The following is a 15,351-nucleotide window of genomic DNA, read 5'->3' as shown; positions in this document are numbered from 1 at the left end:
CAATATCCTTATAAATCAGGCATCTGCAAGCCAAGGAGAGCACCTGCACACAGAAAACTTGATTTGGGACTTTCGGTCTTCACAATTGTAAGAAAATAAATGTCTGTTGCTTACTCCACCAAGTATGTGGTATCTGTTACAGCAACCTCAGCAAAGACTGTTAAAAATAACTTCTCACATGATGTATATTTCATGTTCCATCAAACGCACTTTCTGGGGCCCTTCTTGTGGCAAAACCAGGTTAAGCCACAACCTACAGTGTCAGCATCAAGTATAGGCATTGGTTCAAGTCCCAACTGCTCCATTTCTGACCCAGCTCTCTGCTAATGTGCCAGGGAAGGCAATGGGAGATGGTCTAAGGCCTTGAGATGAGGCTCGTGTCTTCTGACATGGGCCTGACCGTTATTGCCATTTGGGGAGAGAACAAGTGGATGGAATCTTTTCTGTGTGGGTCTTTTCCCTCACCCTTCCATGTGACTCTTCCAAATAAATAAAAATAAATCTTTACAATTTTCTTTCAGTAAATGGAGCAATTCTTCTGTGGTTCCCATCAGTGACAAATGCAAACACAGTTTAAAAAGCTTCCTCAGCAGATTTAACCATTGTAAAGTGTACGGTTCTTTGAATTCTGGTGGAGGCATGGCTATATAACCAGTGCCACTATGAGGACATGGAACATTCTCACCAGCCCCAAACTGCTTCCCTTATAATTCTTGCCCTTCTCCATGACCCAGCTGCAGCAGCAACTGAGGGATTCTCTGGGCCTGTGGCTTGGTCTTTGCTAGAATGTATATAAATACAATCATGTGGTGTGTGATTGCTTGCACCCAGCTTCTCCCACTTAGCATCACACATCTACAATCCAGTTGCTACCATAAGTTGTTGCTCTTTCTTGCTGAAGAGTATTGCTGCAGCATGGTTGCACCACAGTTTACCTGCTCACCTGATGATGGGCATTGAGGCTGTTGCCAGTGTCAGTAAGAATGAGTAAAGCCATGATCAACATTGGGTACTGGTTTAGTGTGGACATACACTTTCATACAATGATATTTTGATAAAACTATGAATTCATCTACTGATGTGCTGGAGGAGTTTTGAAACATCTGAGTTCTACATGAAGAGAAGGCATTGGTGTATTCACTGTTCTCTGGGAGCCCATCATGGCAGCTCTGTGGATCAGTGGGGTGGAATGTGAGTTACACTCAGAGTCTCGGAGGTTTTTTTTCTTTCAAGATTTATTTATTTTTATTGGAAAGTCAGATTTACAGAGAGGAGAGACACAGGGATCTTCCATCTGCTGGTTCATTCCCCAAGTGACTGCAACAACAAGACCTGAGCTAATCCAAAGCCAGAATCCAGGAGCTTCTTCTGGGTCTCCTAAATGGGTGCAGGGTCCCAAGGCTTTGGATCATCCACTACTGTTTCCCAAAGCCACAAGCAGGGAGTTAGAAGGGAAGCGGAGCAGCCAGGCTACAAATTGGTGCCCATATGAGATACCCATGTATGCAACGCAAGGACGTTAGCCACCAGGCTACTGTGCTGGGCCCACATTCAGAGTTTTTAATCTATCCTCTTACACACATATATCCTCTGGTGTCCAAAAACTTGTAAATCTTTATAGCCATTATGATGCATTTTGCTCTACTGAGCCCAAATTTGTGATGATTTTAAAGAAATGAGGCAAGAAGACTCTTTCACTTCAGGCCTCACCCAGCAGAGAAAAGATAGTTGGTTGACTTCTAATGCTTTGCTGAGAGCTGTGACAGGTGAATGTTCGTTGTGACAAAATTCCAATAATATGGACCCATGGCCTAATGTTTCATCTGCCTTGACGTTATTCTGATGAAATTCTAGAGCCACACAACAGATGAGGGAAAGAAAAATTCCCATAGTAATTTTTCTTGAAACGGAAATCAATTGTGTGCACAAGTCTGGAAAAATGTTTACAACCACAATTCCTTGCTGATCATCAGGAATAATGGCTGCTGTGCATACCTGTCACATCTTGATGATTTATTATGAAGATTGCTCAGGGGCCCATGGTAGGAAAGATTACATCCTTGTATTTGCGCTTTATTCAGTAAACAGGCCTTTTGCTGACCACTCAACCTTGTCTATCACCTCTCAACAGTTCAGCTGAAGCCGTGCAAACCTGACAATATTCTACTATTTTTGAGCTACTAAAATAGCAATCTCTGCTTTAACTGAGTCTCCCACCTGGCTCCCTACTTTTCTATGTGTTTCCTGCTGATCTGGATAATGTCTGGCTTTGCAAGTGCTGCTGGAAATGAAGTTCCATAAGCAGCATGACTAAGAACAATGAAAACTCACTATCTGGTGTTTAGGTGGCCCAGGTCCACTGCCGCTGAAGGTGCTAGCGAGGGCTGAATTCCAAGTCTCTCCCCTGGCTGTTGCTAGTTACTTGGCTTGTGGCAGACCAACCCCAGCCTCCACTTTGGGGTTCTCCCTGTCAGTCAAAGGGCCCCACCTCACTCTAACATGACCCGATTGTCACTAATTTGTTATCTTCAATGACCCTATTTCCAAATAAAGTCATATTCTTAGGTCTGGAGGTTAGAATTTTAACAGAAATTTGAGGGAGGCACAACCCTCAGCAAACGCCTTCCTACCCTTCCCCAAGGCCATGCCCTACCGACTTAGCCCTGGCAGAACTTACTGTCTAAGGAGAGCTCCCCCGGGGGACCCTTCCTCCCAACAATCACCCACTGCTCACCAAATCCCCTCTCAGCTCCCAGTGATGTGCTTACCCACATGTAGTAAGATACTCTGGTTACTTATGTGTTTCTCTCAGATGTACAACAAGCTTCAAGGGAACAGAGACTACCTGAGGTTCAGCACTGCCACATTCTCCAAGCCAGGCATATATGAAGAGCTCCATGAAAGGCTGGGTGACCTTGTGAATGAAAAAAGGAATGTATGATTGAAAGCCACCCTGCAGTGGATCCAGCACACACCTGTGTTTCATGCATATCTTTGTCATAGAAACTGCTGACTGGGGCCAACACTGTGGCTCAAAAAGCTGATTCTCCACCAGCATCCCACATGGGCATTGGTTCGAGTCTTGGCTACTCCACTTTTTATCCAGCTCGCTGCTTATGGCCTGGGAGAACAACAGAGGATGGTCCAAGTCCTTGGGACCCTGACCCTTCATGGGAGACACAGAAGAAGCTCCTGGCTTTGGATGGACTGAGCTCCAGATGCTGTGGCCATTTGGGGAATAAACCAGCAGATGGAAGATCTTTCTGTAAATCTTTCTTTCAAAGAAAAAAAATCTTAAAAAATGAAAAGAAACTGCTGGTCAAGGTGCCTTCCTTTGCAGAATACATTAGTAGAGATGAAATCACAAAATTGACATCATAGGCTTTGGTGCAATAGAGGTGCCTGCAGGTACTGACTGCTCTCAATTCAAACTTCCTGTTAATGTGCACACCCTGGGAGGCAGAAGCAAGGGCCCAAGTAGTTGGATCCCAATGCACACACCACCAGCAGGTGATGGCTCAGGGAACTGGACCCTACCACCCATGTAGGAGGTCTAAATGGAGATCTAGGCTCCTAGCTTCAGCCTGGTTCAACCTCAAGTTTTACAGACTTTTAGGAAACAACCAGCAGATGGGAGACTGTGTGTGTATGTGTTTCAAATAAATAAAACTCTTAAAAATTGAAAAGTGAACTGAAATTGTGGGTTTGATATTTGCCAAATTCTAAGCTAGTGTATATGCATTTACTTACTAATCCTCCCATCAATATCATGATGTATATGACTATTACTCCCATTTTCAGAGGAGTCATCTGAGGCTCCATGGGTCTCGTATTAAGTGTGACTGGCAAGGGGAGTTTTCTCTAAGAGGGGTTCATTTTGTGCTCTCTTTACCGTATCACCTGACCTATTTCAGGTAGTTGTCTTAACTTTCTGCTCCTTCACTAAGGTTACCTGTGGGGTGAGCCTTCTGCTGATTTGTCCTGATACATTCAGGGATCTGAACCCCTTGTAGGAGAACTGGCTGAGAAATATATGTTTCACCCCTGAACCACAGCTAGGCCTTTACTGCATCCCAGGGGGCTCAAGAGGCCATCTGGCTGCTTTGTCTGGACCAGGCCAGCTCTATCCAGGGCCCTATTGTGACGTCAGTGGCCAGGGTGGACTATGTGCTAGCTAAGACCATGTAACAAGCCCTGCCCTTCATCCTTATGCCTTGCCAGAAGCCTTCCCACTGCTGATGTAAAGACCAGTCCAATGAAAAGATGGAGAGATAGAAATGCAACACTCGTGCTGGTGGTGGCCCTGCAGCTGTTTCAGGCCCCTGATTCCCTGGAATGTAGGTGTCTGTGAGATCCTTGCAGTTGCGTCCTGCCAGGGGTCTTAATCCTCAGTGGGCAGGAGTATCAAGAGGGGTCAAAGATCATTTCCAGGGATGCCGATTCAGTGGCTGTGGGCAGGATCCAGGGCACTACATGCCTAAGAAGCCCCTCAGATGGGCCCTGAGCAGATTCCAAGGCCTCCCTGTGATGGCAAAGTTACCTGTAGAGGAGCTTGTGTGTGTGTGCTTGTGTGTGTGTGTGTGTGTGTGTGTGTGTGAGAGAGAGAGAGAGAGAGAGAGAGAGAGAGAGAGAGAGAGAGAATGAGAATTCATCCTCTGGGCTAGGTAACAGAGATTTTTAGAGTGAATGGCCAAAGTCAGTATACTCTTGGAGTAAGCTCACAGGCTGCCAAGCCAGAGATGCCCACTGGATGCCCATCAGTCACACTGGGCACTGAGGTATGTTTTTCTGAGTATCCTCTACTTACTCACTCTTTGCATCTTCAAGTGAGATGAAATTGCTAGAAGCCACTTATTCTTCTTCCATCCTAGGCTTCCTGGTTTAGAAACTCAAAGGGCAGATAGTTTTGAATTGAAGTTCATCCATTTCCAGATTACTTACACAGGTTCTTGATTGGTTAAGGAATCCTTACCATTGATGTTAGGAACCTTATTGCCTAACCATAGTCTGTCCTTCTATTCAATGAATACATATTGGGATCCTACCATATGGTAGCCTCTTAGGTGTGTAATGCTTGGAGATGACTCCTGCTTCACAAAGGATATTATACTATCATGGTGTTGGGGGGAAACAAATTTTAAGTTAACAGTATCACAGGTACCTAACCAGTAATTATTGTAATTGTACCAAAAAAAAACCCAGAGAATTGAATGTCAAAATAATACTGGGGCTACATGGTAAAAGTCTGAAAGGCCAGGATGGTTTCTAAAACAGCTTTCTAACTGAGCTAAGGTGTAAAGGACACGTGGGAATTCAATAAGTGAAGAGGAGTGAGTCAGACCATGGAGAAGAATGTCGTTTCAGCAGCGATGTGACAAGGACTCTGGCACAGGAAAGAGCAGGACATTTCTGGGACATTGAAGGACCACAGTGCTGTTAGAAAAAAGGTTGACAGGCAGAGGCAAGCCATGACAGGACTATGATTGGTGGTAGTGAGTGTGGGATCAGGGTTGACGTGTGGTAACAAGGTTGTATGGCAAATATGTACACAGAGGTGTAATGATGGGGTTGTGAGGTTGTGTGATTAGGTGGCAAAGTATGTTTTGGGGTTTTATACTACTAGAGTTGTGTGGTTGTGTGATGGTTGGGTATGTGGGGACAGTTTGTGTGATAATTTTATGCAGTGAGATTTAGCAATGTGAGGTTGTATGGTTGTGGGTTTGTGTCATGAAGGCTTGTGTGATGGGTTGTGTGGTGATGGTTTGTGGACTAACAGGCTTGTTTTGTGATGTGGGGTTGTGTGGTGGCAAGATGCATATGATAGTGCTATGTGGTAGTAGGACTGTGAGGGGCTATAGTAACAGGATTGTGTGGCTGTGATAATAGGTGGTGTGGAAACAAGTGGGTGGTTATGATGTGTGGTGTGAAGATGATTGGAATTGAAATGTGTTTTCATGTTCTAAGTTTCTGTGAATCTTCACAGTCATTGCTAATGACTGTGAAGCTAGGCTGCCTATTATATACAGCTCAGGTGTGTTTCTGTCATCGTGCCTTAGTCAAATACCCTGAACTTCAGCTGGCCCTCTGTCACTTTAGGACAGAGGTAAAAAGAGCTTTTAAAGTGGGGGTCATGCTGATTTCATTTATCCTACGGGGTTTGCATGAGAGTTAAATCAAACAGGTGAGAATAGGACCCTGAAAATTGTAAATGCTCAACTATATATATTTTTCTCATTTTCCAGGCAATTTTAGAAAGACATTAGAAGATGTTACAAAACAACCAACCCAACAAAAACCCTCACATAGTAAATGACAAATGTTTTATTTTCCTTATGGCATGAATGCAGATGACCCTTAGACTTAAAATGTGGGTGGAAGCATGTCCAGTAGTGATAATAGGAAATGCAGGAGGTGGGGTGGGAGCTGGAGGTGATTCATTTCCCTTTGCCTGTGGACTGTCTGGTGTGCATGAGATGTCTTCTTGGAAAAGTCTGAGAATATGTGTCCAGATCTAAAAAGGATTTCATAATTGTATTTTCCAATACCACCCTGAAGCCCTGTTTTTCAAATGTCAGTGAGGCTTCATTTCGAATAGATGAATGGTCTCTCCTTGTTTTCCTGGCTTTGGTGCAACAGCCAGATCTGAGCCCAGGACTGGTGGTGGTGAGTCCCTCCCACAGGGAGAACCTTTCCAAGAGGCCACCAGGGCTGCTCACACTCATAGTCCTCACAACTGGGATGGCCTCTGTAGACACACAGGAAGTATCCTATTTGTTAACCTGGCTAAGCCATTGCTGGTTGTGAGCTCAGGAAGAACAGAAATTTCTTCCAAGCCAACCAATCTTGATTATTGGGCTCTGACTCTTTCTTCCCTCTTCCTCTCTTTCCTTCCTTCCTTCCTTCCTTCCTTCCTTCCTTCCTTCCTTCCTTCCTTCCTTCCTTTCTTCCCTCCTCCCCTCTCTCACTCCTTCCTTCCTTTCCTTCTCCCTTCCTCCCTCCCTTCCTTTTCCCTTCCTCCCTTCCTTTCCTTCTTCCTCCCTCCCTCCCTTCCTTCCTTCCTTCCTTCCTTCCTTCCTTCCTTCCTTCCTTCCTTCCTTCTTTCCTAGCAACATGTGGCTACAGAATAAGTGCCAAATTCGAGAAGCCAATTATATCTGGAATCATAGGTGGGGAGCCTGCAAGCATCACAGAGTTCCCATGGCACGTGGGCATCCTTAGCGAAGGGCAGTATCTCTGTGGAGGCACCATTCTCAGTGAGTGGTGGATTCTGACTGCATCCCATTGCTTCATCAAAGCAAGCAGGTAAGTGTTTCAAACAAAATTTTTTAACCAGTGTGGTATAATTTTTGCCCCTAGGTGTTTGTTTTCCTGAAAACTGCACACCTACAAAACCAAAATCGACCTAAATATTGAGCTATGTGGCTGAATAGTACACTTCGCAGGAAGAAGATATGCTACTCTCCTCCTAAGATTTGTAGGAAACCATTATTGTGTATATCCTACCTCACAGAAGAAATGTTGCTTGGACTTTGCATCTTGCTAAGTTCACATGATACTGGCTCAAACATCTGACAAATACTTTTCCTAAGTATTGGTTCTCACTTGGAGAGCTAATGGATTTACTCTGACCATGAAATCAGAGAATTTTTAGAGGAATTGGGGCCCACAGGCAGACATCCAGCCTGATAGAGCTCCTACTTTGTGGCCCAAGACCTGAAAATCACATTTCTTAAGAAGCTGTCCAGTGGTTTGCCCCATAGTTACCCCAGTCCTTGTAAATCAAGGTCAAGTCTCCTTGGTTACTTACACATATAGCATGACTTCCAAACATTGCTTGATGAAACATACAAGTTAGCTCATGCAAGTAGGGCTCATTGGGCCAGGAGATGGTTAACAACAAGGCAGGAGTGAAACTCACGTAGTGGAGTCAGATAGGGCTCTTTTCTTGGCTCTACAAATAAGGCAGGTACATGACCCCAGATGCCGCCATACCCCTGCTTCTAAGGACCACAGCCTCAGTCTGATAGAATCATTTTCTCTCTGACATTGCCTTTTGCCTGTCTACAACCTTTTTATCTCTTTTGTTTTGAATTAGCTCCAACCTCTCAATTGTACACGGCATGGATGACTTCAGCATCCCGAACTTGATGGAGGTGAAAGTGGACAAGCTAATTATCCATTCTGACTTTGACAGCTGGATCTTGGATAATGACATAGCTTTGCTCTTGCTGCAATCCCCATTAAGCCTTGATGTCAACAATGTACCCATCTGCCTCTCAAAGGCCACTGACGTACAGAGGTGGAACGGCTGCTTGGCGACCGGCTGGGGCATTACCCACAGCAGTGAGTTGCCACAAACAAGAGTGGGTGGTACCTGGCTGGTGTATGGGACAGGAAGCAAACCCTGGGGGTCCTGATGGTCCTGGGGAATCCACCTTTCAGATCTGAGAACTTCACATTCTCTGCTCAGGGGCCATGAAGAGTCTTGTCTTTAGTTCAGTCTTGTCTTTTAGTTTAGGTTTTAAGGGTCCTCTGGGGCTTCCACAGTAAGTTGCACACCCAGATGGTAGGCCACGAACAACAGAATAATCCAGAACAGAATAATCCAGGCAGAAGTTGTTAGGAATTGCCTTCAAAAACTGTCTCTGAGCTTTAAAATAATACTAATACTAATAATAATCTGTCTTTTAACTTAGAGTCCCTCAAACTGATGGTCTTGCCCACTTCCCTATAGCCCTTGAACCTTTTTATTGTAATTAACTAAGTAATGATTGTCAAAAATAAAATAACAATCAAAGACAAAAAAACAAAGTTAATTTGTACAGCAAAAAAACAAAAAAACAAAACAAAAAAACCCTTAGAGTTCCTCAAACTTCACTCAACACAAATTCATGAAACCACCTCTCTGTTCCAAGAAAGTGTTCTAGACCTTGGGGATCCAGCAGGACACAGACAGAAACATATTCATCTTGGAGGATGAATATACTAGGTTTTGGATTCACATCCTCAAAAGGAAGTGAACATCATAATTGCCTGACATGAGTCAAGCTTCTGTTTGTCTGTCATGGACCCCAGAACATAACTGGCAATGGATTTTTCCCTTACACTCTCATGGGACTGCACAACACATCTTTTCAGAACCCTAACTGGGGCCTGACACACTTGTGTAGGTGGTGGGATAGTGAATTGTGACTGACAATGAACAAAGACCCAGGACTAGTAAGCTCTGGGTTCAGAGAGGGTGGGCTCAAGACACCGTTTTCCACACTCCCCTCAGTCCTGGCATCCACATGGTGAGTGCTTGACCTCAACCCAAAGGGACCACTTTGAGCTTATGACCTTATCAATTGCTTCTCCTTAGGCTTAGAGACTCCAGGCACTCCAAATTCCAAGCTGCATAAAGTGGACCTCAACCTAATCCACTGGGACAGGTGCTTCCGTGATTTGCCCTTGGTCACCAAGAACATGTTGTGTGCTGGCAATTCTCAAGGTGGAAAGGATTCCTGCAAGGTAATGGACTCCATATGTTTGCAGAGGGCCAGCTAACAGCTCCAGGATAAATCACTTCCCTCTGCCTCTTTGGGATAAGATGTTGTACTGGTTTCTTTGGACTACCCTAAAAACTGACTTCAGACTTGAGTGATTTCAAACAACAGAAAAGATTTTCTCACAGTTTTGGAGATATCATCAGGGCCATACTCCCTTGGAAGGTTCTGGGAGAGGACCCTTCCTTTCTTCTCACAGCTTTTGAATGCAGGTGGCTGGCAGCCCCAGAGACTTTCTGGTTTGCAGACACCTCATTCCAATCTCTGCTTCAGTAGTCACATGGCCTTCTCCCATATGTGTGTGCCCTACCCCATTCTCTTATTCAGACACCAGTCTTGGAGTTAGAGCTCATTCTTATCATCAGAATCTCATCTTAATTTAAGTAATTACATCTGAAAGAGAAACAACAGCTCTAGTTTCAAATTAGATCACAGTCTGAGGTTCCAAGTAGACATGAATTTGGGGAGGATGCTTCTGGCCTAGTAAGATCTTATGAGGATGGATGTTCTGAAACCAAAAGGAGCACTGAGGGGTAGTGATTAGGGGTTCCAGGCCTGAAATTAGGTGACCTGGCTTAACTCCCAGCTCCTCTACTCACTGTCATGACCTAGGCAAGTGATTTCCCTGTGCCTGTGCCTTTTTGTATTTCTTCATCTTTAAAAATGAAAATACAGGGCCATGGTGACACACATTGAGTACCAAGTAAGGTAATGCTAGATATTACATAACTATATAACAACTGTTTTCTTCACCACCACTTTTACATTGATTCCCAGTCCCATACACATCATACCACAAACATACGAAAGTGTTTAATTCTGTGAGACAAATTTATCTCATTGTCAACGGGTAACTGAGGTTCAGAGAAGCCCAAAGCCTTGCTAAGAAGACACCAGCAAATTAAACTACAGATCAGAATTGCAGCAAAGACATCCTGACTTCTGGAGATAGAACAACCTTTCAGGTTCCAATAAAGATCAGCCCCTCAATTTGGCCGTTCCAGATGGGCCTGATCTAACCACCCCAAAACAGGAGCAAAAGACCCACCAAAAAAGCAAAAACCAGACTAAAACAAAAAGTAACAGGTATTACCATGGAGTAAATTCCTTCCATATTTGGGGATCTGTCTTTGGTCACTTCTAACACTCACCCAGCCTTCTGCAAGAGAGGTGTTGTTACCTGAGCAAGTACTGAGCCTTCCAATCACTTGAGAAAATGTTCAAGAACCACACAAGCAAGCCTTCACACTGCAGCTCCGATCAAAGTCTGTCTGTACCACTGTTCTTTGTGATATGTTTCACATACCTTTCTCACCCCCAAAGAAGTCACTTAAAATTCTTCATTTCAAAGTCACTGACTTCCCAACAACTTCAAGGCATTCTGTCAAGAACAGTTGGATTGAAAGTATGTTGTCGGGTTCGAATTACAATATGGTTTGAAAAAAAAAATCAAATATGCCCAGATTCCATTTTGAAGGCTATTTTGTTTTGAATTTAGATTTTTAACACACATGAATGTTTAAAAAAACTTTAGTAATAATAAAAAACTATAATAATAAAACTATAATAATAAAAACTATAATAATAAAAATAAAAAAATAATAAAATAAAATAAAAATAATAAATAAAATAAAATAAAAAACTATAATAATAAAACATGTTAAAAAAAAACTTTGTATGTCACAGAACATTTCCAAATTACAGCTTTGATCGTCATGGAAAAGTATGTACCCCCCCGCCCCAATCCTATTTCTGTAAAACCATGGCATATATACATTTGTGTACAGAGATACGGAAAGTTGTATTTGAAACTGTTAAGAAGAGTGGAATCAGAAGCGTTGTTGATTTCATTCATTTACTTGGCAAAGAAAGCTCAAGTAATACAACGCGAACACAATGAAGAGGAAATTTGTCTCTTACCCTTGTTCCCCAGTTCCGGCCCCAAAGAGAAAACCACTGTCACATGAATGTGTGTTCCTCCCCAAATATTCTCTGCATACACAGTCCTGTGTGTGTGTGTGCATGCGTATTTATATGTAATTGCATCTATTTATATAATGTTCTCTTTATATATTGATTTTTTTTGAGTGATTATCCATTACTCTTCAATGGAATTTTGAAAATATTCCAGATGCTTTGAGACATGCACATTGTGTCTATGCCACATATTCTGGCTGACTTAGCAACCTTTTCATGATGTTTTGGAATTTGTAAGTCATTTAACATGTAATGCTTTAAGGCCACAAAGTTAATTTGGATATTATTTATTTATTTATTTATATACTTATTATTTATTAAGTTTTCTTTTTTTGTATTTGAACTATCTCAGCTTGTGTGCCTACAGGATTCAATCAACAAGCCTAGTATGAAGCATAATGGATTTTTGGTGTTGTTTTGTTTTACTTTTTTTGCAATTAGGAAATGCGCAGAAAGAAAAAAAATGGACTGGCTGAAAAATGGATTTGAGTTGAAAAGCCAAGAGGGATATCTAATGAATTTTGAAAAATATCAAAAGTACTTAGGGAGAGCCGAATTAGAAAATTTGTTCATCAAAAACCAGTACATGGTAGTTAGTGTAGTGGTGCAATGGTTTTAGCTATGTCTGTGATACTGAATTCATTTCCTAACTGCTCTACTTGTGATTCAACTTCCTGCTAGTGCCTGGGAAACCAGCAGAAGAGGGCCCAAGTGTGTCGGTCCCTGCTCTCAAGTGGGACATGCAGATGGAGTTGTGGCCTGACCTAACCAGTCGCAACTATTGCAGCCATTTGGGAAGTGAACAAACAGATGAAAGATCTCTCTCTCTCTCTCTCATCTCTCTCTCTGTCCCTAACTCTACCTTTGAAATAAATAAATCTTTAAGAAACACTATCCCATCAGTAGATGATGAGATGATGATGACAACAGAGATTAAATTCCTATCAAAGAAAAATCTAAAAGTCTATTCATCAAAAGATCCCTATTTTTTTAAAAAATTTTTTATTGTATTTTTGTTGACAATATTTACATAGTTAATTACGGTAAAAAAAAAAAAAGGTTCAGGGGGTATAGGGAAGTGGGTAATAGTATTATGTCCATATTGTTTCCATCATGTATCTGAGGTAAGGGGGCGTATTGACGGAGAAGCCCCACCCAGTTTCCCACCCACCCCAAGTCCCGGATGTGGGGTATGCTCTGAGATCCTTGTTCAAATGGTTTTAATAGTTCTCCAGTTATGAATCGCTGCCAGTTTCACTCGGGGAGGTTGTCCACTGATTGACACAGTCCATCATAGAGTCTTCATTTGCCCAGTATTTCGCTGCCAACATATAGCTGAGATGGTTGATTGACTTGCTCTGTCCTCTGTCTTTTCTTGGCTAGGGTTCTGAGTCCAGCAGTTCGATTGGGGAGATCTCCAAAGAAACTTTGAGGTATTCCCAGACCAGATTCTTGTATGTTCTAGCAAGCACAGAGCCGGGCACAGTCCATCACCCCGATCAGCTGGTGGTTTCAATTGCTGGGTTGGTTCTGTTTTCAGTCCTGATTTCCACTGGAATCAATGGGTGTTGCAGTCCAGCCTGGTTCTGCCCAGCACACACTCGGCCCCCACATCAACCAGTGAGAGCTGCAGCCTAGTCGGGGCGACCCACAATAACCCCCACCAGGCCCGCCCCCTACCCTGGTTTGCCAGTATGTATAGCAGACTAGTCCAGTCTGTCCCACATCCTATTTGGCTCTTGTACTTGTCAGTGGGTATTAAAGCTTAGTTCCATCTAACCAACTCAACTCTCCAGCCCTCACGGATGCTGTTGAGTGCCTCTCTGTCTAGCCACCCCAGCCCCCGTCTTAGTTTTCATGCCCTCCCACGGGAGTAGTGATCCAAGAGGGGGGAACCCACTATTTCCCTCCCAAGTCTCTCTCAGTCCCTGTTTATGCACTCTTCGGGTGGTTCTGTGATTTGACTTGACAGAATTAGTCCCCAGTGCCAGCTTCCGCCAGTTGATGCTGTGGCTAGGCCCAAACATCCCTCACCCACTCTAATTTATGCTTGCACCCACAGGAATAATCCGCCCAGCCTGGCTTTTCCCTGATCTAGTCCACGTGCAGCGCGCAGGTGTTGCCGCCTTGCTTAGTCTGGTCTGTCCCCTTCCCAGCCCAAGCTCTCCAGTGGGAGTAGCTGTCTGGCGAGGGGACCAGCCCCTTAATCCCCCCGCCGGCTCTGCCCCTCCCTTCCTGGATCTCGCTTGCCCTATTTTGTTTTGTTTTTTTGCCTGTGGCAATTGCCTATATCTCAGCGGCCTATAGAATGAGCTTGCTACTGTCCCTTCCACTTCCAAACAACTTTTCTTCCCTAGGGTGACAGCGGGGGACCTCTGATTTGCCACAAAAAGAACAACAATAGCATATGGTACCAGTTGGGCATCATCAGCTGGGGAGTGCAATGTGGAAATAAGGACTTCCCTGGAGTGTACACGAAGGTGTCAAATTATCTATCATGGATTGTGAAGGAGACAAGAAAGGCCGGGAAGCCTTATCTGCGCCAGCCAGACTCCGGGTACAGTTTGTTTCTCTCACTCTGGGCCATCTTGCTCCTATATTTTGTGATACTTCTATTGTCCTGCTGATTAAACACTGTTTCATCTCAAAAACCGAGTACCTGTCTACGTTTTGTGGAACCTGAATAAGGATGTGTGTGAGTGGCAAGGAGTGATTCCCAGGCCATCACCTGTGGTTGAACTAATCAAGTGCCTATAATAGGAACTTAAACTATACAAGGATAGTTCAGCAAGTTCATGTAAAATGGGATTAAGAGACAAATTTACTTTGGTGCAGAAAAAGAAATCTGCACCGGGCACACTTTATCACAATATGTATTTTCCATGAACTGTTTGCAGTCCAGTGTGTGAATGGGGTGTGCCTCTCTCTAGGAGGAGCTGCAAAAACCTCCACCTTCCTTCTTTCATCGTCCAGAGAGGCATGAACCAGGAAACATTTGCAACTCCAATCTCTCCCTCCTTTGCATCCCACTGCAGAGGCCTATAGAACTGGTTTCCAATCATTTCCCTATTCTTCATGCCTCTTGACTCCCTTAGCTAGCATGTGATCTCAAGCCCTGGTGAGGTTTGCTTTTGCTCTCAGAAACCATGCACAATAATGCTAGCATTGAGCACTGGGAAATCCTTGAAGCAGAGATAATCTAAAGCTGAGGTGGGAAAGAAATACACAGCTCGTGGATTGCAGTAGTCAACGCACCTTTTAAAATCTCAGTCTGAAGCCCAAAAGGGGCACGAGCTAGAGCAGAGTCAGAGTGCTGACCTTGGGGGGTAGTTAGTGCAGTAAAGAACCGTGGAAGAGCTTGAGGGAGGTGAAGGGTCTATTTTAGGCTATCAGGAAAAGTGGATGACCTGTCCCTCCTTCAAGCAGTTATCTATGGGCATCATTTTTCCAATTAGGCAAGATGCAAGGAACATTTCTTTTGACACATTTTGGAAGAAGGAGGTTATTTTTTAAAGGTGTGTTTTTATATAGCTTTGCCATAAGCAAAATTCCTTGAGCTACAAGCCAAAATAAAATGAAAGTCATTGACATTTACGTGATGCATTCTGAGACAGAGGAAAAGGGAAGGGAAAGGTGTTCCTCTGTGTTGGTCTATATGGGCTTTGTGGAACAGGACAGCTGTCTACTGTCTGAGTCTAGGGGGCTGGAGAGTGTGGAGGTGGGGAGAGCAGGAAGAAGCAGTAGAGAGTTGATTTTTGCAAATCTTTAGAGTTACTGCAAGAGTTTTGACTGTTGTAAAGCATGCAGGCATGGCTACAGGCAGATGGGT

At 43.7% G+C, this 15,351-nt stretch overlaps 2 protein-coding genes across 2 annotated transcripts; both read left to right on the top strand.

Moving 5' to 3' along the window:
- The first annotated feature begins 4,165 nt into the window (after positions 1–4,165).
- On the top strand, positions 4,166–8,417 carry LOC105942700 (serine protease 52-like). The gene is made up of 3 exons (XM_012931408.2): positions 4,166–4,337; positions 7,107–7,302; positions 8,096–8,417. The coding sequence occupies exons 1-3, from the start codon at positions 4,256–4,258 to the stop codon at positions 8,415–8,417; spliced, it is 600 nt and encodes a 199-aa protein (XP_012786862.2). The 5' UTR covers positions 4,166–4,255.
- Positions 8,418–8,859: 442 nt separating this feature from the next.
- On the top strand, positions 8,860–14,171 carry LOC131481441 (serine protease 52-like). The gene is made up of 3 exons (XM_058670414.1): positions 8,860–8,989; positions 9,362–9,510; positions 13,880–14,171. The coding sequence occupies exons 1-3, from the start codon at positions 8,977–8,979 to the stop codon at positions 14,147–14,149; spliced, it is 432 nt and encodes a 143-aa protein (XP_058526397.1). The 5' UTR covers positions 8,860–8,976; the 3' UTR covers positions 14,150–14,171.
- The last annotated feature ends 1,180 nt before the right edge of the window (positions 14,172–15,351 follow it).

Source organism: Ochotona princeps, chromosome 11, assembly GCF_030435755.1.
Source record: "Ochotona princeps isolate mOchPri1 chromosome 11, mOchPri1.hap1, whole genome shotgun sequence".
NCBI classification, from domain to species: Eukaryota; Metazoa; Chordata; class Mammalia; order Lagomorpha; family Ochotonidae; genus Ochotona; species Ochotona princeps.
This window is presented reverse-complemented; position numbering and strand designations above follow the sequence as displayed.

What these genes read in the sequence shown, in the direction of transcription:
- LOC105942700 (XM_012931408.2), top strand. Translation starts at nt 4,256, where the DNA reads ATGAAAAGATGGAGAGATAGAAATGCAACACTCGTGCTGGTGGTGGCC. An exon ending in GGCCCCTGATTCCCTGGAAT is followed by an intron (nt 4,338 to 7,106) that starts GTAGGTGTCTGT and finishes CTTCTTTCCTAG; the next exon opens with CAACATGTGGCTACAGAATA. An exon ending in TGCTTCATCAAAGCAAGCAG is followed by an intron (nt 7,303 to 8,095) that starts GTAAGTGTTTCA and finishes GTTTTGAATTAG; the next exon opens with CTCCAACCTCTCAATTGTAC.
- LOC131481441 (XM_058670414.1), top strand. An exon ending in GTGGAAAGGATTCCTGCAAG is followed by an intron (nt 9,511 to 13,879) that starts GTAATGGACTCC and finishes TTTCTTCCCTAG; the next exon opens with GGTGACAGCGGGGGACCTCT.